General features: G+C 40.3%; 1 protein-coding gene across 5 annotated transcripts in view; it reads left to right on the top strand.

Moving 5' to 3' along the window:
* The first annotated feature begins 11,177 nt into the window (after window positions 1–11,177).
* The window catches only part of ANKS1B (ankyrin repeat and sterile alpha motif domain containing 1B), a 1,278,065-nt gene continuing 1,267,794 nt past the window's right edge, over window positions 11,178–21,448 (top strand). For all 5 annotated transcript variants that reach the window (XM_024256170.3, XM_024256168.3, XM_024256167.3 and 2 more), the window contains exon 1: window positions 11,178–11,375. In XM_024256170.3, the coding sequence (XP_024111938.1) occupies window positions 11,242–11,375 (134 nt within the window). In that variant the 5' untranslated portion in view covers window positions 11,178–11,241. The remainder of the gene's footprint in view (window positions 11,376–21,448) is intronic.

Here is a 21,448-nt window from a genome sequence, read left to right as displayed (position 1 = left end):
GAGAATGATGGTTTCCAGCTTCATCCGTGTCCCTGCAAAGGACATGAACTCATCCTTTTTTTAGGCTGCATAGTATTCCATGGTGTATATGTGCCACATTTTCTTAATCCAGTCTATCATTGATGGACATTTGGGTTGGTTCCAAGTCTTTTGCTATTGTGAATAGTGCCACAATAAACATACACGTGCATGTGTCTTTAAAGTAGCATGATTTATAATCCTTTGGGTATATAGCCAGTAATGGGATTGCTGGGTCAAATGGTATTTCTAGTTCTAGATCCTTGAGGAATCGCCATGCTGTCTTCCACAATGGTTGAACTAATTTACATTCCCACCAACAGTGTAAAAGCATTCCTATTTCTCCACATCCTCTCCAGCACCTGTTGTTTCCTGACTTTTTAATGATCACCATTCTAACTGGTGTGAGATGGTATCTCATTGTGGTTTTGATTTGCATTTCTCCGATGACCAGTGATGATTTGCATTTTTTCATGTGTCTTTTGGCTGCATAAATGTCTTCTTTTGAGAAGTGTCTGTTCATATCCTTTGCCCACTTTTTGATGGGGTTGTTTGATTTTTTCTTGTAAATTTGTTTAAGTTCTTCATAGATTCTGGGTATTAGCCATTTGTCAGACGGGTAGATTACAAAGATTTTTCTCCCATTTTGTAGGTTGCCTGTTCACTCTGATGATAGTTTCTTTTGCTGTGCAGAAGCTCTTTAGTTTAATTAGATCCCATTTGTCTATTTTGGTTTCTGTTGCTATTGGTTTTGGTTGTATTAGTCATGAAGTCCTTGCCCATGCCTATGTTCTTAATGGTATTGCCTAGGTTTTCTTCTAGGGTTTTTATGGTGTTAGGTCTTATGTTTAAGTCTTAAACCCTTCTTGAGTTAATTTTTGTATACGGTGTAAGGAAGGGATCCAGTTTCAGCTTTCTACATATGGCTAGCCAGTTTTCCCAGCACCATTTATTAAATAGGGAATCCTTTCCCCATTGCTTGTTTTTGTCAGGTTTGTCAAAGATCAGATGGTTGTAGATGTGTGGTGTTATTTCTGAGGCTTCTGTTCTGTTCCATTGGTCTATATCTCTGTTTTGGTACCAGTACCATGCTGTTTTGGTTACTGTAGCCTTGTAGTATAGTTTGAAGTCAGGTAGCGTGATGCCTCCAGCTTTGTTCTTTTTGCTTAGGATTGTCTTGGCAATGCGGGCTCTTTTTTGGTTCCATATGAACTTTAAAGTAGTTTTTTCCAATTCTGTGAAGAAAGTCAATGGTAGCTTGATGGGGATGGCATTGAATCTATAAATTACTTTGGGCAGTATGGCCATTTTCACGATATTAATTCTTCCTATCCATGAGCATGTAATATTCTTCCTCTGTTTGTGTCCTCTTTTATTTTGTTGAGCAGTGGTTTGTAGTTCTCCTTGAAGAGGTCCTTCACATCCCTTGTAAGTTGTGTTCCTTGGTATTTTATTCTCTGTGTAGCAATTATGAATGGGAGTTCACTCATGATTTGGCTTTTTGTTTGTCTGTTAATGGTGTATAGGAATGCTTGTGATTTTTGCACATTGGTTTTGTATCCTGAGAGTTTGCCGAACTTGCTAATCAGCTTAAGGAGATTTTGAGCTGAGATGATGAGGTTTTCTAAATATACAATCATGTCACCTGTAAACAGGGACAATTTGACTTCCTCATTTCCTAATTGAATACCATTTATTTCTTTCTCTTGCCTGATTGTCCCAGCCAGAACTTCCAACACTATGTTGAATAGGAGTGGTGAGAGACGGCATCCTATCCTTGTCTTGTGCTGTTTTTCAAAGGGAATGCTTCCAGTTTTGCCCATTCCGTATGATATTGGCTGTGGGATTGTCATAAATAGCTCTTATTATTTTGAGATACGTTCCATCAATACCTAGTTTATTGAGAGTTTTTAGCATGAGGGCTGTTGAATTTTGTCAAAGGCCTTTTCTGCATCTATTGAGATAATCATGTGGTTTTTGTCATTGGTTCTGTTTATGTGATGGATTGCGTTTATTGATTTGTGTATGTTGAACCAGCCTTGCATCCCAGGGATGAGGCCGACTTGATTGTGGTGGATAAGCTTTTTGATGTGCTGCTGGATTTGGTTTGCCAGTATTTTATTGAGGATTTTCGCATCGATGTTCATCAGGGATATTGGTCAAAAATTCTCTTTTTTATGTTGTGTCTCTGCCAGGCTTTCGTATCAGGGTGATGTTGGCCTCATGAAATGAGTTAGGGAGGATTCCCTCTTTTTCTATTGATTGGAATAGTTTCAGAAGGAATGGTACCAGCTCCTCTTTGTACCTCTGGTAGAATTTGGCTGTGAATCCATCTGGTCCTGGACTTTTTTTGGTTAGTAGGCTATTAATTATTGCCTCAATTTCAGAGCCTGTTATTTGTGTATTCAGAGATTCAACCTCCTCTTGTTTAGTCTTGGGAGGGTGTATGTGTCCAGGAATTTATCCATTTCTTCTAGATTTTCTAGTTTATTTGTGTAGAGGTGTTTGTAGTATTCTCTGATGGTAGTTTGTATTTCTGTGGGATTGGTGGTGATGTCCCCTTTATCATTTTTTATTGCATCTATTTGATGCTTCTCTCTTTTCTTCTTTATTAGTCTTGCTAGCGGTCTATCCATTTTGTTGATCTTTTCAAAAAACCAGCTCCTAGATTCATTGATTTTTTGAAGGGTTTTTTGTGTCTCTATCTCTTTCAGTTCTGCTCTGATCTTAGTTATTTCTTGCCTTCTGCTAGCTTTTGAATGTGTTTGCTCTTGCTTCTCTAGTTCTTTTAATTGTGATGTTAGGGTGTCAATTTTAGATCTTTCCTGCTTTCTTTTGTGGGCATTTAGTGCTATAAATTTCCTTGTATGCACTTCTTTAAATGTGTCCCAGAGATTCTGGTACGTTGTATACAGACTACTTTTAACCAATCTCTTTCGAAGTTTCAAGGAGATGCCTATATATTCCTTTCTGCAGGTGTAATAAAATAATAAAAATTTTATTTATCAAAATCCAAAGACAATGCTGCCCAGAAAAACATTTGGAACATGTTGGGCTACTACTGGGCTATAATTCTCAGGGAGTCTCTGTTGGGAGGGAAAGTCAACTGCTGGACTCAGGAGCCTTTGGGCAGAGGCAGAGGATGATGAAGACAGCTCTGGAGATGAATGAGTCTTAGCAAGTGGTTGGGTTGGTGAAATTCTTTCAGAAACAATGTAAGATATCTATACAATATAACACACACACGTATACTTTTTCATTCATGTTCCTGGCTCATAATTCCCATAGCCCTTGTTAAAATCTTTTTTTATAATGTTGGGGTGCTTTAGGCCTCAGAAATAGGCCTTAGCAAACAGAATCTCTCTCTGTGAGCTTCTCCTGCCCTCCTGTCACCTGCTCCTTTTTTTCCCCAAGGCGGTAATCTAATTTCCCCCCATCTTTCCATAAAGAAACTCTCCAGTAAAACTGATTGAAGGTCATATGACCCCATTTGAGAAGAGGTCCTGCCCCATACCCAGGAGGAAGGACTGCTGTGCAGAGTGGCCAAGAAGAATCTGAACAGGCCCTGCTGTGTTTCTCCAATCAGTCTAATAGTATTAGATTATATCCTGTTTGTCCAATCACTTCTGTGCAGTTGTTTATGCTTCAGTCATACTTATCCAATGAGATCTCCATAAAAGACCCAAGAGGACAGGGCACAGAGAGTTTCCAGACAGCCGGACACATGGAGGTTCCTCGAGGGTGATGCACCCCGGGAGGGAGGTCATGGAAGCGCCTTTCCCCTTCCCCCATACCTTACCCTATGCATCTCTTCATCTGTATCCTTTGTGGTATCTTTTATAATAAACGGGAAAATGGAGGTGTTTCTCTGAGTTCAGTGAACCACTCCAGCCAATTAATTGACCTGCTCTACCAAATTAGTTGAACCCAAGGAGGGGTGGTATCCCTGATATGTAGTCAGTAGGTTGGTCAGAAGCACAGACAAAACAACTGGGGCCTTGTGACTGGCATCCAAAGAGGGGAGCAGCCTTGGGGACAGAGCCCTCAACCTGTGGGATCTGACACTATCTCTAGGTAGATGGTGTCAGAATTGAATTGAATTAGAGGACACCCAGTTGGTGTCCGCTCCAGAACTGATTGCTTGCTTATTGATGGAGGGAAATCTCCACACATTTGGTCACAGATGTCTTTGGTGTTGATTGTTGTGGTGTGAGAGCAGAGGAGAAACAGTTTGAGTTTTTCCCATTCAGTGTGTCACTCTTCAGATTTTTAGAAAATGATCGGGTTTTTCATGGAACCAAGTACTGGTTAGAGTTATTTACTGGGCCAGAGCAGGAGACAGAATCCAAGAGTTCCATGAGTTGTAGGAGTGGAGACAGAAGACCAGGAGCCTTAGGAGTGGAGATAGGAAATCAAGAATTCTCAGAAGTTGTGAGTAAAACACTGGTTGTGAAGTTTAGTGATGATGGTAGCAAGAAGTGAAGTTGGTTTAACCTGATTTTAAAGGGGACTTTATGCCTTTTATTGCACTGCTGTCTCTTAACTTCAAGCCCATTCTCATCACTCTGTTTTGTAATAATCTGCAAACCATATTACTGCTTTGCCACCTTGTCCTCTGTGAGGAACTACCAATAAAAGATGCGAGAGGGAGACTGCACTTCTTCAACCTGGCAGTGGCAGTTTGTTCCAGAAGCAGCGGTTGAATCCAGTTTGCAGTTTTTCTAATATGCAGAACCAGCCTTGTTGCTTTGCCTCAGAGACACTAGTACCAAGCAGCCGGTGATTCCTCCTAAGAGGTCTGGGTCTTAGTCCTGCGGGGCCCCTTGTCTGATGTCAGGAATCATCATCATCCCTCTCCTCATAGGCTGAGTTTCAGCTCAGCGGGGGCCCCTTCTCCAATCTGTTCATGGTAAAGAAGGGCACACCAGTATAATACAATACAAAAGTCTCAGTAAAGTGACCATGATAGAGACCCCAAGAAAGGGTTTTTTGTTGTTGTTGTTGTGTTGTTTTGTTTTGTTTTGAGATGGAATCTCGCTCTGTCACCCAGGCTGGAGTGCAGGAGTGTAGTGGCATGATCTTGGTTCACTGCAACCTCTGCCTCCCGGGTTCAAGTGATTCTCCTGCCTTGGTCTCCCAAGTAGCTGGGATTCCAGGTGCATGTCACCATACCTAGCTAATTTTTGTATTTTGAGTAGAGACGGGGTTTCACTATGTTGGTCAGGCTGGTCTCGAACTCCTGACCTCAGGTGATCTGCCCGCCTTGGTCTCCCAGAGTGCTAGGATTATAGGTGTGAGCCACCGCGCCTGGCCTAAGGGTCTTTCTTGAGATATAGGAGAGTTAGAGAGGATTTGCTGATGGGGAGGTTCTCTGTCTGCTGAGGCTGGGGTGGAAGAGATGCCTTAAGGGGGACAATTTGATTCTGCCCCCTGCCCCCATGTCTAAACAATCAGACCAAGGGAGAAAGCAGTATCCCCAAAAGGGCTTTGGAATACGTCACTCTTCAATCTGTAGGCTTATGGCTCGTGGGTCAAATCCTACCCACAGTCTGTATGGCCAGTGAACTAAGAATGGATTTTGCTTTCTAAAAATTGTTGGAAAATAAGTCAAAAGAAGAATATTTTGTAACCTATGAAAATTTTGCAAATCAAATTTCAATATCCATAAATGACATTTTATTGGATCACAGCCACACTAATTTGTTTCAGTATTGTCTATGGCTACTTTTATGCTACAATGGCAGAATTTAGTAGTACAATAGAGACTGTGTGCCCACAAAGATGAAAAGATTTACTCCCTGGCCTTTTACAAAAAAAGTTTGTGGATCACTGCACAGGAGAAGGAAAGGATGGAGTCTAAGAAGGAGGTAGATTGGGATTAGCCCTTCGGGGAGATCAGTTAAGATGCCAAAAATGGATAATGTGTTTGTGTGTCTTCTTAGTGGCCCCTCTGAGAGATTGTGTAATAGGTTTGTCAGGATGCTAGGTATTTTCCTCAGTGGGAAATAAAAAGAAATGGTGAAAAATCATTTATCTGAATTTTGGGTAGATTCTCTTGGTGGGAAAAATAGTTTGAAGTGGATACAAGACTATATTTTTTCAGCTGGCCAGGCGCAGGGTCACCTGTGGGGCACATGGGCTGTCAAAGGTAGTAGCACATAGGCAGGGTGGCTCGGAGAGAGTTAATGGTAGAATCAGCAGGATGGTGATGGAATGTTGTGTAGTGTGACGGTCCTGGGGGAACTCTTATTCCTCGTCACTGACTTTCCCTAGAGGAGAGGAGGCTTCTGCTCCTCTTTCTAAGACAGTGAACACTTCTGGTTTCTTTCCCTACTTCTATCCATTGGGACCACTTTACCAGTGGGTGGGGCTACCTTGCTTTGAAAACAAGATACAGGCTCAGCTCTGGTTTTCTTTCTCTCTTGCCTGTCTCATGGATCACTAAGAAGGGTAGTGGGCTTTATTCTGCTTGCTGCCCCAAGATGGTGAGATTCTGGGGTAAGAATCTGTTTCGGCATGCTTTCCAAAGGCAGCCCTGGAAACTGATTATTCTCTCCATTCCTCTGACTTTATCTGTGAGATAGGCATTAGTCTGGCTGGGTATATACAGTTAAGATTTGCAGATCTACCTTTCCCCACAGGTAGGTCCCAAGGTGCACATTCACAGAGAGGTAGGCCCTAGTCTCATTTTCAGTGTAGTTTTAGCAGAGATTTTGTGGGATATTAGACCCTTACATGACTCATAATAAAGATGATATGCTAATGAGATACTCGTTTGATTCCTTGTGTCTGTGTTCAGCTAATTATAACTTAGAGAAGACGGGTGATTGGTGTTCTGTGGCCTTCAACATCCGTGTCCATGACTTTTCAGAAAAATTGTAAATATGATACACTTGGTGTTTGGGTTCCCTCAGGAAGATGATGAGGGACAGAGTTTGTGCCATGTGGCCATGTGGAGAAGAACTTTAATGTCATGCAGGAAGCAAGAACCTGCTCTTCTATCCAGATGTCTAGTATTTTCATATTCTGTAACCTGAAGCTGTTGACTTCATAGTTCTAGTGATGCAGAGTAACTTCAGAACTTGAGATGGAGAAAGTAAATATCTTCTAAATCTACTTCATAAATCACAGGGTTATCTTCTTATTTCAGCTCTGTTGATAATTTCATGTTATAAGATATTATCTTTTCCTCTTCTTCACTGAAAACAGTGAAGACCTTGGTATATAATTCTAAGAGTGATCTGGATTCTTGGTCCTTCAATTTCGTTTATGTTTCCAAAGACTTTTGTGTGTGTGTGCAAACACTTCTACACAAAAACTAGTATTTGCTTCACTTCCTCCTTCTAATCTCAACCCCTAGTCCCTTCTTTTATTAATCAATCCCTAGAAGAGTGACTTGCAGTATGTGTATATTAGAGCAATAATTCTTGCCAAAAAGTATCCAGAAGTAGATTTACATCAGAATTTGAAATATAAGGGATTCAGAGATTCTGCAGGACTTATAATATCTTCTTACAGTGTTACTTCAGAATTAAATAAAATGAGAGAAAGTAAAGAATATAGTATCATTCCTGGCACAAAATACACTTGTATTATTATTATTATTTTATTTTGTTTTATTTATTTATTTTTTTTGAGATGGAGTCTCGCTCTGTCGCCCAGGCTGAAGTGCAGTGGCGTGATCTCTGCTCACTGCAAGCTCCACCTCCTGGGCTCATGCCATTCTCCTGGCTCAGCCTCCCGAGTAGCTGGGACTACAGGTGCCCGCCACCACCCCCAGCTAATTTTTAGTATTTTTAGTAGAAATGGGGTTTCTCCGTGTTAGCCAGGATGGTCTCGATCTCCTGACCTCATGATCCGCCCACCTTGGCCTCCCAAAAGTGCTGGGATTACTGGCATGAGCCACCACGCCCGGCCTACATTTGCTATTATTAATACTGTCCATTGAGAATAGCAAAGATAGATTTAAAAACCCGAAAAAATATATATTTATTTTATAATAAAAACAAAATAGAGGGTGGCCGAGGCGGGTGGATCACTTGAGGTCAGGAGTTTGAGACCAGCCTGACCACCATGGTGAAATCCTGTCTCTACTAAAAATACAAAAATTAGCCAGGCGTGGTGGTGGGTGCCTGTAATCCCAGCTACTCGGGAGGCTGAGGCTCGAGAATCACTTGAACCCGGGAGCAGAGGTTGCAGTGAGCTGAGATTGTGCCACTGCACTCCAGTCTTGGCAATAGAATCAGACTCTGTCTCAAAAAATGAAATAAAATAAAAACAGAATAGAAATCTCAAATCTATCTCCGTACTTAATTTCTAGCTTCAGTGATGCAAATGACTTAATGGACTAAGACCATGTTTCATCACAGGCATAGAATACTATGGCTGGCAAGGCCAGTGGAAGACATCCGACATAACTTCTTCATTTTACTTATGCACACACTGAAATAGAGATTGTCTAATTGGTTCCCAAGATTCTATCACTTTTTTCACTATTCACAGATGCAAAACATCTTGATGAAATCTGGATGTTTAAAAGATCTGGATATTTATTTTGGCGTCTGTAGATTTTTAAAAGAATGTTTTCACTTTTATTTTACATGTTAGTCCCCATGTAGCCAAAGCCTTTATCCTCTTCAACAAAAAGCTATGAGGTGCAGTCACTGCAATGTCTAAAGAAAAACAAAGTTATGAGGTCACTAAAACCAAAGAGTTTGAAGCTGAAAAATTAGCTTTGATTATTGTATGTCAGTAGAATGCCTGAACTGTGGAACTGATTCTCAGAGTAAATTATTACTAATGGTTTTCCCATTGCGGATGGGGGTTGCATAATTTAGATAAGATGACTCGGGGCCTGCAGTCACCAACTCATCCATGATTAAACGTTGCTTGTGAAAACTGTGGGTGATTTTCAGTTCTGACCAATTGAATTCTTACAGTATATTCTGGGAAAGGTGTGTTTTGCTTAGGTGGCAACATTAGGAAAAAGGAAGAAGGATTTCCCTATGCCATTTTCAAAATGAATGTGATGGCTCCTTATCTCTTGTTTCTTTCATTGGTCTGCTAGTCCCATTATGTCAGGGATTATATTATAACATAGATTATCTTATTAAAACAGATTCTAACACAGAAAACAAAACCAAAATGAATTAAAAAACTACACTAGCCAAAATCTACATACTTCAGGAAACCTCCAATAAATAGTCATAATTTACCTAATATTTTGAATCATTGAAATGAAATCTCAGAACACAATGAATTCCATAAAAATGTTTTAATATACTCTTGTTATTTATCTCTAAATGCCTTTTAAGTTTCCCTGGTATTTATTTAAAATCTTTGCCTACAGCAGACAGTGCCGGATTTGAGCCTTGGCTCAGTTACTTTCTATCCCTATTATCTTGCGGGTAATCAGTTTCCTCATCTCCAAAATAGGGATGAAAATGGTCCTATCTCATGCGATTGTTGCAAGGCTTAATGAGAACATGGAAAGCACTTAGCATAGTGTCTGGTACATACTAACTACTCATCAAACGTATGCAATAATTATTGTCTGTCCATTTCGCTTTTCCATGGGGGGCAGGAACGTATATTGGGAAGAACATGGTGTCTGGAATGAGTCTGTTCTGGGGTCTAGTTCTGAGTCAGCCACTTACTCCATGTGGCATCTTGAGAAATTTAATTAACCATTTGAGGCCTATTTCCTCATTTCTAAAATGGATATAATAATATCCAGTTCACTGGGTTGTTGTAAGCACAGTGCCTATTAAGTCCTCTTCTTACCAATCAATTATCAACAAGTGAACATTTATGAAGTCTATTCCAAGGACAATGCAAAGCACAAGGTGTAACAGGAAGTTTTAATAGAAAATAAACGCGCGTTCTCCACCACGGCCAAGGAGAGCATCTAACAAGTCATGCCAACCATGCAGAATGAATTGCTGATGATATATGCAAATTAAAGTGGATCTCTAATCCATGCCCATTTATATTTTTCGAGTGTGGATGTGGATAAATTTTCAATGAGAGCCTTTTTCCTGGTATTCTTACAAGTCAGCAGATCTCCAAAGCCCAACTAAAATATGGGCTGATTAAAGACTCTGGAAAAACTGGAACAGTCGCAAACTGCTCGGTGGCCAGTGCCACAGAAACTAGGACGAAACAAGCCTCTTCTTTCTAACCAAGGGCAGATCTCGGGCTCTCTCGGGGAGGTAAAGCGGAAGGGTGAAATGCCGGACAAGTTGCCTAGACTCTGATGGAAGCGGTGGCCAAAGGGCCCCTCCCCAGTGTCACCAGCCTCCCCATTCCTGTCATGGAGGATTTTCCTCAGGCGTCGTGACAGACCCGAGGCGTGTCGCCGGGGCCCGCCGGGCCGAGGAGGAGCCGACGCGGCCCGGGGAATTCCAGTCCTCACACGGTTAACGCTCTTCCAAGGAGAGTGGAGGAGGGAGGGTCCCCGCCCACGAAAACGAAGAGAATCTCAGGGCCGAAGCCCCGCCTCAGCCGGCCCGGCCCCTCCCCGCCAGCCAGCCGCCCAACTCGGGCCGCACCAGGGGCCGCACCTGCCCGCGCGCACACGCCCCCCGCACGCCAGGCCTCGCCGCCGCCGCCGCCCTCGGCACGCGCCCGCTGCGGCTCGCCCGCACCGCCCTGCCTCGGCGCGGGCCACGGCGCACGAGCCGCCGCCGCCGCCGCCGCCGCGGCGCTCCTCCCCGCCGCGGACGCCGCCCCCGCGTAACCGCCGAGGAAGCCGAGGCGAGCCCGGGTCGGGCGCGAGGGCGCGCGGGCCGCTGCTGCCACCGCGGGTGTTCCCTGCGCTCCCGCTCCGGCGAGGACTCTCTCTGCCACCTCCTCCTCCGACCTTAGTCCTCACCACCCTCCTCCCGCTCCTCAAAAGCACCCCCGAGTCCCCACCCCCTCACGCCCCACCCGCGGGAACGAGGCCTCGGGAATTCAGGGGAGTGGCTGTGGGGGCGCGTCGCGGCTCCCAGCTCGGCCAGCCCCTCTTTCAAGACATGGTCTGATCCCCATTGTAAAAGCTGCGCCCCGAAGAGGAGGAGAGAGTGGTGCTCCCTGCTTGGGGCTGCAGGGAGCTCTCCGTGCTGAAGCTCTTGCATTATTTTAGGGTGGGGCGAGGAGGGCCCTGGATTTTGGGGAGTGGGGGTGGGTGGGGAGGAGGACCCAAGGGGGGCAAGGACTCTGTGGGGGAGTCGGTGAGAGACTATGGGGAAGGACCAGGAGCTACTGGAAGCTGCTCGCACTGGAAATGTGGCTCTGGTGGAGAAACTCCTGTCTGGCAGGAAAGGAGGGATCCTGGGCGGTGGATCCGGACCCCTGCCCCTGTCTAATCTGCTAAGGTAAGGACGGGCACCAGCTCCGGGGTTGGCACACCTCATTATGCATTGTGATGGATAGACGTCCTCCTCCTCACGGTTATTGCACCTGGTGGCTGCCAGCGATTCATTCTTAAATTAGGTAGGAAAACAGACTGCGTGTATGGAGAGGAGGTATGAGCCTCCCAGTCAGATTGATGCCTTAGATTCTTTGAGTAATTTTAAAATAGCCTTCCATCAATGCGTCAGTAAGCTACTTTTCCTCTGAGCCCCGGTGCAGAACTTGTACATGTACTAGTGTTGCTTGAAGAAAATCGACGTTCCGCCCGCTTTCCGTCAACGTTTATTATATATTTGCAGCTTTGACCCAGGCTTTTTTGTCTAGTTAAATGAAATTGGCAGAGAATCTCTTGCGTGCATGCAATTACCCTGCAAAAGCTACAGCCTTTGGTGGCTCCTACCTTCTCTTGCAGAAGGCGTTTGCTGTGCCGTGGGTTATGATCCCGCAAAATGAAGTGAGTGAACCGTCTTTCTGGTGAGATGTCTTCAGTACAGGGTGTGTATAAAACTTGATGAGGCAGGTTAGGCAGCCCCAGCAATACTTTCAGTTACCTGGACATAGCTGAGTGAAACTTGGTTATTATAGCTCAGGATGAAGGATGCCAGGTCGGTATTGGGATAGTGTGTATGGAGTACAGTAGAGGCCTTTTAACGTGAACATGTTGTAGGTGAGACTGGTATTGCTTGGAGAATCTTTCTAAGATGACATTTTAAAAAAATGTCAAGGTCTTCATTCAGCAGTACCTTGGAAATAGCGGGGTTGATTTGCATACTTGAGAAACTATTAAAAGTTGTATTGATGGACAAATGAAATCAACTGGCAGGGAGGAAGCCTGGAGAGTATTCACTAGATACAATTCAAGGGAAGCTCTTTAGTTTCTAAAATCGTGGCTATCCAATTTATCTTGGATATTTTTGGAGTCATCAATTGTCATTCATATCTTCGCCTTAAAACATCTCTTGGATAACCCAACTATAGTTGTAAAAATTTTAAAAAGCCCAAGTAATTTCCCTGGTTTTTTAAAAACTGTTCCATGCTACCCTTGACAAGTGCTTAATAGAAACTTTTGGGTGATGACATTGCGTTCTTTACACAAGTTCTCATAGGTTGTGGTGGTCAGACAGTGCAATTAATTATAGGACTAGCTAAAAGGGAAAACGGAAAGTTTCTATTACAGTGAAATAAATTGAGTTGAAAAATAGTTGATGGGATTTTAAAAAGCCCCATATGTTATTCTATATACTCGTTAACAGTGACATTGTATTGGAATGATAGTTCATGTCAGAAGAATGAATATTTATGGGACATTTTTTCAATAGGTCATAGAGATGACTTGTGTGTACTCCCTTGTTAAATAATCTTCACTTTCAAACACAGGTAGACAATGTGTGCATATTTCAGATTGCAGCTCTAATAATTGCCTGTAGTCACATGTAGTTTATATGAAAGCAGTTTATCTCTTTACAGTTTTAAGTTACAGGTAAAATAACAATGTTTGTCTGTGGATCTATCAGTTATAAAAATGATTGTGTCTAGAAACTGGTATGCTGAAAGGGTTTTCTCAAAATAAACAATTTCTTTGGGAAAACGTGAGGAATTCTTTGAGAACAGTGAGAACTTCACTTAATTTTATTGTGATAAATCGTATTTTAAAAACACTCTTTGTGACAAAACTCAAAAGCAAACATCCTTTAAATACCCCTTTCTCAGCTGTGTTTTTTTTTTTTTTTTTTAAAGAATAGATGTCAAGTTTTAGGGATAAAACACCAAGTGTTTAATGTTAGTGAACACTAAAGTATCAAAATAGTGACCCACAGTATATATCTTGAGTGAGAGGTTTTCTCTTTTGCTGATGTTGTCAAAGGTAGCAGTAGTAGCTCTACAACAAAGATTGCACATAGAAAACAAAAGTAAACAACACGTGTTTATTAGAGTACTTCGAACCAAGTTGTAAAAATCACAAACAAAACCAATAACCTTTAAACTTGCTTTTATCCACCTTATACTGAATAAACAGTGTCTGAAGAAAATGAGAGTTGAAATTGTATTCTTTGGGCGACCATTTGCATAAAATGACATTCCTAAGAAGGCACATTATATTTAGTTGTCACTTTATTTCAAAAATGATTGTCATCAGAAATTTATTGGCAGCATAATGGAAAATGTGTCCCCCTGTCAAACATAATGACACTTTGAAATTTCTTAATGTTTTAGAAGGAACTGTAGAATATGTTTGGCACTTTTTCTCCGCTTGCTTTATTACCTGGGTTGTGTAATAATGGTGCCAAACCCTATGCTAAGTGCTTACATGTGTTATCTCATTCAATTCTTGTGTCAGCCTTAGGAGGTCCATTCTCATTTCACAGATGAAGGAATAAAAAGATAAGATTAAGGACTTGCCCATGTCACTTAATTAATAATGGCAAAGATTTGAAAATCTGTGATTCAGATTTGTTTTACCACATTTTAAGTCTCATTCATTGAATCTGTTTTATTCACAAAAGTTTAAAGGTATGTGGCCAATTTAGACAGTCCAGTCTGAACATTTTTTGCTATGAAGAATAATTTGAAATTCCTTAAATTTTGGTATTTTTTTCTAATTTAAAAAAACTCACAACTGCCCTTTGAGGGTTCACTAGACAAGAACTTTTCTGAAGATGCTTCTGATTACTTGTTATCTACTGATAATAAGAAATTATCCTTTCAACACTTACTATATAATGGGGAGTCAGGTATGCTTTTGGGTGGCACTGCAATTTTCAGCAAATGTAAGAATGCCATTGAATAAATTAAAAAACCTCTCTAAGCCTCACTATTCTATCAGAGTGGAAATAGTAATAATAGTACCTATCATATAAGATTGTTATTAGGATTAAATGAAGTATAAAGTAATGAATGCAAAACATTTAGCATATAGGTGTTCATCGTTAGTGTTAATATTTTTCATGCACCTCTAAAGCACTTAACTCTATTCTTTAAGGCCTTAATGACTAAAGATTTGCTTCATATTGGACTGGGAGTAAATTTCCCATAACAATCATAGAATCTTCAAATAGGGAGGGACCTTTCTTCCAACTTCTCACCTAGTGCAGAAATTTTCTCTGTAACATTTCTTACCTGTTAGTTATTCCAGCCCTGTTAAACCTTCCAGTGACTAGATTCATTCTATTTTTGACAGCTGTAATTATTTTAAAATTTTTCTTTTCATTGAGCTAAAATCCACTTCCCTGTGACTTTCGGCAATTGGTAGTAGATTGGCTGTATGGGTCAATATAAAGTAGTCTAATTCATCTTCCAGGATAGTTCTTTGGGTGCATGTATTTTTGTTTTCTTATAAATCTTTATTTTTCATGAAAGAGCTATCATCTCTATTAACCTTTTATATGGCAAGACAGCATAGATGTTAAGAACTTAGTTTTCATACTTTTCACTACTCTCTCTTTCCTTCTTTACATATTCTCAAATTTTGCAATGACCCTCTTAAAATATGGTGACTAGAAATTAACAAAATGCAGTAGATGTCCCTTGACCAGAGTAGAACATTATGGCTGAATAAAAAAACCAAGGACAGCAGGTTACAAGAAGCATTTATAGTATGATCTTATTTTTGCAAGAAAAAATAAGTTTGTTTGAACACTTATAATGTGCTTAAGAAGTCTGGAATGATAAGATGCCAAAATGAAGATAGTATTCATCTTTGAGTGGTGGAATTGTGGGTGGGCTTTATTTTCAGTGTTCTGTAATGAATATGTATTATGTAATTAAAATAAAATAGCAGCTATTAAAACATGATACAGTGAAATTATTATCTCTTTATTATTGATCTAAGACCTACCTACAGGTCAAGATTTTCTGGGCCATGTAATGGTGTTGGCTCATGTTGAACATATAGTCAATTAAAATTTCCTGGTATTTTTTTTTTTCAATGTGAAGCCAGGTCCCCTTTCTGGTACTTTTAAAAGTGTTGATTGAGCTTAAATTATTCCTGTTCCATTTTATCTGATTTGTTTTAGGTTGTATTTGTAATTTCTCTAGATCTTTTTGACTCTTTTTTTTCTTCTTTCTGACTCTTGAGTCTGTCTTTTAGCATATTAACTTCTCTCCTCTGTATCATCCAGAGATTTAATAAGCATGTTTTCTATAACCTAAATTCAACACACTGTGCTATATCCCCAAAGCACCTCTCTTCAACTTAGTATAAATTTAAAAGTAGCAGTCTTTACTCATGGTATTTCTACCAGGATTGAAGCCACGTAATAGACAATCAGCTATTTCTCTCCATTGTTCCTGTGAGAATATTGTGAGGTATTTTATCTACCGCCTTTCTGAATTCACACTGTATTTAAGTGTATGGCATTCCTTTGATCTATCCTTTAAATTCCATCAAAATCAGTCTACTTTATTAGGGCTTGTTTCTGGCAGTGAGCCATTGGTAATTCCTAGTATTGGCGAAAATTCCTTCTACTCTCTTGCGTCTAATACTTCTGGGTCTGGATATGCATACTTATTTAAAGCAGCTTACTGTCCCTTATGGTCTCGTTTGGACCTTCAGTAATCTCCTGAAATTATTTGTTTATCCCTTCTGATTTGAAAATGGTTCTCAATAGGGAAAATAGAAGCAAAATAAAAGTTGGGAAGAATTAGATTCTTGGCATTGTTAGATATCATAGGAAATTATCTTGTGGTTTAAAACTACCCACAGTTTTCCTTTTACTCTGCCAGAACTGAAGGTTAAATTAGTGAACTATTACACCTCTTTTCTCTTTTTCAAACTTAGCTAAAAAAGACATTAGCATTTTTCCTGGACAAGTATATATTTCTTTTTTTGTGTTTGCTTGCAGTTATACCTCTTACTACCCCCTTTCATCCTTAAAGAAATCTGAGCTCATCAGAGCACTAAAATTGAGTTGCCTCCCTCCTTTTCTTCCTCCACATTTTATGTGAAATTTCAGTTTATTTAACATATCTTTTATGAGACAGCTGCAAAATCTTAAAAAAAAAACTCTCTTCCTTTGGCACAACTACCTTTTATTCTAAACAAAACTAATTTCCATTTAAAATGTATATTTAATTAATTTTTTGCTGAGTATAGGATAGAGAATTATTTGTATTTTAATACAGTGATAAACCTTTATTAATGCCTCAATTTATTTGATTTTCTTAATGCCTCGAAGAGGCAAGCTGAGTTTTATATAAGGTGTATTTAGTAAATTCTTGTCAGAAATAAATAATACAGTTCTTAAGATCCCCATGTGAAAAAGTAGATCAATAAGAAGTGGAGCAAAACAATCTTCTGGTCACCAGAAACATAAAAACCAGAGAGCTTATAATTTTTCAGATTTAGGATTCAGCTCATGTCATTTTGGTGATGAATACAAGGAGATAACAGACATCTAGGAAGTACTGTAATTTTCACAACTATTTGGGCAATTGTGGTTATTGGGACTCTGATATAAGAAACTCACTTTCAGGGAAACTGCATTGGTTAAATGGAATAAATCACAAATAGAGCAGTTAAGCTCCATGAAAATGTTATATCTATAAAAATAGTCAAGTTGCAAGTGGGTTATCTATTTTAGATAGTAATGATGTTTGAAGTGGTGATTGCACCATTATGTTCAGGGAGCTGTATCTGCCAGAGTGAACAGTGCCAGCTGCATGATGGGGAGTAAGGAGAAAGGAGGGTGAATTTTGGTATTGACCTCTTTCTCCACTGAGCAGGGTTTTCAGCTCCCTTTTCAAAACACTGAGGGTGATGTGTAGCAGTGAACTAGGGCAGCCAGCCAGTGACTACTACTCAACCTGTCCATCCATTGCACAGTTTCTTATGTGACTCGATTTCTTACAGATGACAAAGGCTGATGCAAGTCTTCACTGACATTAAGGCAGAAGCATATAATATTTGTTAGTGCCTCTACTGACTGTAGCAACTTAACCTTTCAGGTGACAGTAAACAATTTGATTAGTTCAGTTATATACTGAAATAATTTTGAGGTAATTTTGGAAAATTCTATCAGAAGCCTATGATAGAACATTATTCCTGAGTATTTCACTAGAAATGGAAGCTGACTATAATGCCAGACAAAGGTTAGAAAAGACTAATTTCAACCTATGGAACCTGAAGATATTGAACACTTAATGCATTTTAGAGTGTCTTTAGTTTCCGTTTTGGACATATTGCAGAATGATGTTAGTTAATTAAAATACAGTGAGTTTTTATTACTCATCATATGTTGATATGGGAGAACATTTTATATTTGAAAAAGGAATTTACAAAGAAGACTCTTCTATCTTCCAGTTCTTTCTCATGCATGTGAGGACATGGTTATGTAAGCCATACAGGCAGGCAGAGGCACAATGCCAGTTGAAAACTCATTGAATTTTCTTGTGTAATACAGATCTAGAAACTTTTCTTAAGAGTCTACTTTTTTTCTTTGGTGTCAGTAGGATATTAAATACATTTTACATTTGTGTTAAATCTGGATGAGGCTTTTAATTGATTTTTGAAGATGGATAAAAAAATATGACCAAAGGAGAAATTTTGTTTTCCACAGTGCTATGATTTGAGTGTTGTCTCCAAAACTCATGTTGAAATTTATTTGTCATTGTGACAGTATGAAGAGGTGGGATCTGTCTGGATGTGGTGGCTCACACCTGTAATCGCAGGCTTTGGGAGGCTGAGGCAGGAGTATCACTTGAGGCCAGGGGTTCAAGAATAGCCTAGACAACATAGTGAGACCCTGTCTCTATAAAAAACAAAACAAAGCAAAATAGCCAGGTGTGGCATTGCACGTCTGTGGCCCCAACTACTTGAGAGGCTGGGTGGGGAGGATTGCTTGAGCCCAGGAGTTTGAGGCTGCAGTGAGCAATGATCATGCCCCTGAACTCCAGCCTAGGTGATAAGAGTGAGACCCTACTCAAAATAAAAACAAAACAAACAGGTGAGATCTTTTAGAGGTGATTAGGCCATGAGGGCTCTGCATGTATGAATGGATTAATGCCATTATTGTGGGAGTGGGTTAGGTGTCGTGGGAGGCTTCTCACAAAATTATGAGTTCAGCCCAATTTCCTCTTTCCATTGCCCATGCTTGCTTGCCCTTCTGCCTTCTGCCATGGGATGATGCAATAGGAAGGTCCTCACCAAATGCTGAGCAAATGCTAGTACCATGCTCTTTTACTTCCCAGCATCCAGAAATGTGAATCACAAAAACATACATTGTTTGTAAATTACCCAGTCTCAGGTACTCTCTTATAGGAACACAAAATAGACTAAGACACTTTGTTTCTTCTACTGTACTGTCCAGAGTGTTCATCTCTGAATCTGATTCTTATGAATCATGCTTTCTTATTAAATGACATGTCTTCATGGATCTAGTTGTGAAGTGGAACTTTGATTAAGCTGTGCAGTAGAGTTATTTGGATTCTGTTGTGTTATGAGAGTAGCTTTATTTGAAGTGGTTAATTACTTCTAGTTAACTGAACTGAAACAAACTGCTTAGACTTGTTACCATTCTTTGATCAAATTGGATCAAATCTTGATTGATGGATGTGAGCATAAACAGCCAACCTCCTTTCCTGTTTCTATTTCCCACACCACATTCCCTTTAACCCTCTTCAATCATATCTCAGAAAAAAAGTTTTTTTTTCTAATTATTACAAGTTTACCCTGGCTCCAGTTTTTGTGCCAGCTGGCATCATCTCTAGATTCCAGCCTATCTCAATATTTAAAAAAAATTTTCAACAGATTTTAGATACAGGAAGTATGTATGTAGATTAGTTACATGGAAATATTTCATGACACTGAGGTTTGGAGTATGGATCCCGTCACCTAGGTAGTGAGCATAGTACCTAATAGGCTGTTTTTTAACCTACCCCCCTTCCACCCTCTAGTAGTCCACTGTGTCTCTTGTTCCCTTATTTATGTCCATATATGCTTTATATTTAGCTCCCACTTATAAGTGAGAACATGTGGTATTTGGTCTTCTGTTCCTGTGTTAATTTTCTTAGGATTATGGACTCCAGCTCCATCCATGTTGCTGCAGAGGACATGGATTCATTCTTTTTTATGGCTACATAGTATTCCATGGTGTATATATACCACATTTTCTTGTCCAGTCTACCATTGATGGGCATCTAGATTGATTCCATGTCCTTGCTACTGTGCATAGCACAGCAATGAACATGAATGCATGTGTCTTTTTGGTAGAATGATTTATTTTCTTTTGGGTATATACACAGCAATGGGATCGCTGGGTCGAATGGTAGCAATTTTAAGTTCTTTGAGAAATCTCTGTACTACTTTCCACACTGACAGACAACCTACAGAATGGGAGAAGATATTTGCAATCTGTGTATCTGACAAAGGCCTAATATCCAGAAGCTATAGGGAACTTAATTAAGTCAACAAGCAAAAAACAAGTAACTCTATTAAAAACTGAGTAAAGTACATGAACAGACATTTCTCAAAAGAAGACATAAAAGTGGCCAACAAACATAAAAAATGCTCAGCATCACTAGTTATCAGAGAAATGCAAATCAAAACCACAGTGAGATAGCATCTCACACTAGTCAGAATGGCTGTTATTTATAAGTCAAAAGACAATAGATGCTGGTGAGGCTGCAGAGGAAAGGGAATGCTTATACCTCAGTGTTAATTTATCCTCTAACCTCATGGACCCAGTGCCTTTTCTTTCCTTTCTTTACCACCAAAAAGTGTTTGTGGGACCCAACAGTTAATTCATAGTGAAGTTGTAATTGATTGGTAAAGCTTTTAGAAAGAAGCAGCTCTTTTCGTATTTTCATTTAAAGAGGCAACAAAACATTAGGGCAAAATAATAAAGCCATCGACCTCTTCTGGCAGAACAAATGGAGTGGATTTTGCCAGGCTCGTAAGAGAATGTTGGATACAGGTGGTAATTCTTCCCTTTTTTTTGGAGACAAGTTCTCACTCTGTCACCCAGGCTGGGGTGTTGTGGTGCAATCACAGCTTAGTGCAGCCTCATTGCCCCCCAGGGTCAAGTGATCCTCATGCCTCAGACCCCAAGTAGCTGGGACTACCAGCACGTGCCACCATGCCCAGCAAATTTTTTGATTTTTTTTATAAGGACAGAGCCTCACTGTTCCTCAAACTCCTGCCATACATAGTGATTCTTCTGAGGAATCTGTGCAAAGTAAATTGAAAACCTTCTGGAAAGGATTCACCATGCTAGACACCATTAAGAACATTTGTGGGCCAGGCACAGTGGCTCATGCCCGTAATCCCAGCTCTTTGGGAGGCCAAGGTAGAAGGATCACTTGAACCCAGAAGTTCAAGACCAACTTGGGCAACATAGAGAAACCCTGTCTGTTGGGGTCTGTTGTTGAGGGCTCAAGTGATCCTCCTGCCTTGCTGTTCTTGAACTCCTGGGTTGGTCTCGAACTCCTGGGATCAAGCCATCCTCCTGACTTGGCCTCCCAAAGTTCTGGGATTATAGGTGTGAATCACCATGCCTGGCTAATTCTTCCTTCTTAAAGGCCGAAGGGGAAGGGATTTGACTGGAGACATGAGAAATGAGAGAGTATATGGCTGGTGATAGAAAAGTATTTTCTTTTTGCTACTCATTTACTCTCTAGAATTTTTTATTGGATTATATAAACCCATTTTAGATATAAACATATATTATTTGCCTATATCAGAAGTTATTACTTGGATGTACAGGCATAGCTCAGACATATTGTGGATTTGTTTTCAGACCACTGCAATAAAGTGAGTCATACAAAATTTTTGGTTTTCCAGTGCATATAAAAGTTATGTTTACACTATACTGTACGCTGTTAAGTGTGTAACAGCCTTATGTCTAACAAAACAATGTACGTAATTAAAAAATATTTCATTGCTAAAAATGCTAATGATGATTTGAGACTTCAGCAAGTTGTAATCCTTTTGCTGGTAGAAGGTCTTGTCTCAATGTTGTTGGCTGGTGACTGATTAGAATGGTGGTTGCTGAAGACTGGGATGGCTGTGGCAATTTCTTAAATGAGACAATAGTGAAGTTCC

This window comes from Pongo abelii, chromosome 10 (assembly GCF_028885655.2).
Source record: "Pongo abelii isolate AG06213 chromosome 10, NHGRI_mPonAbe1-v2.0_pri, whole genome shotgun sequence".
Taxonomy (NCBI): Eukaryota; Metazoa; Chordata; class Mammalia; order Primates; family Hominidae; genus Pongo; species Pongo abelii.
This window is presented reverse-complemented; position numbering and strand designations above follow the sequence as displayed.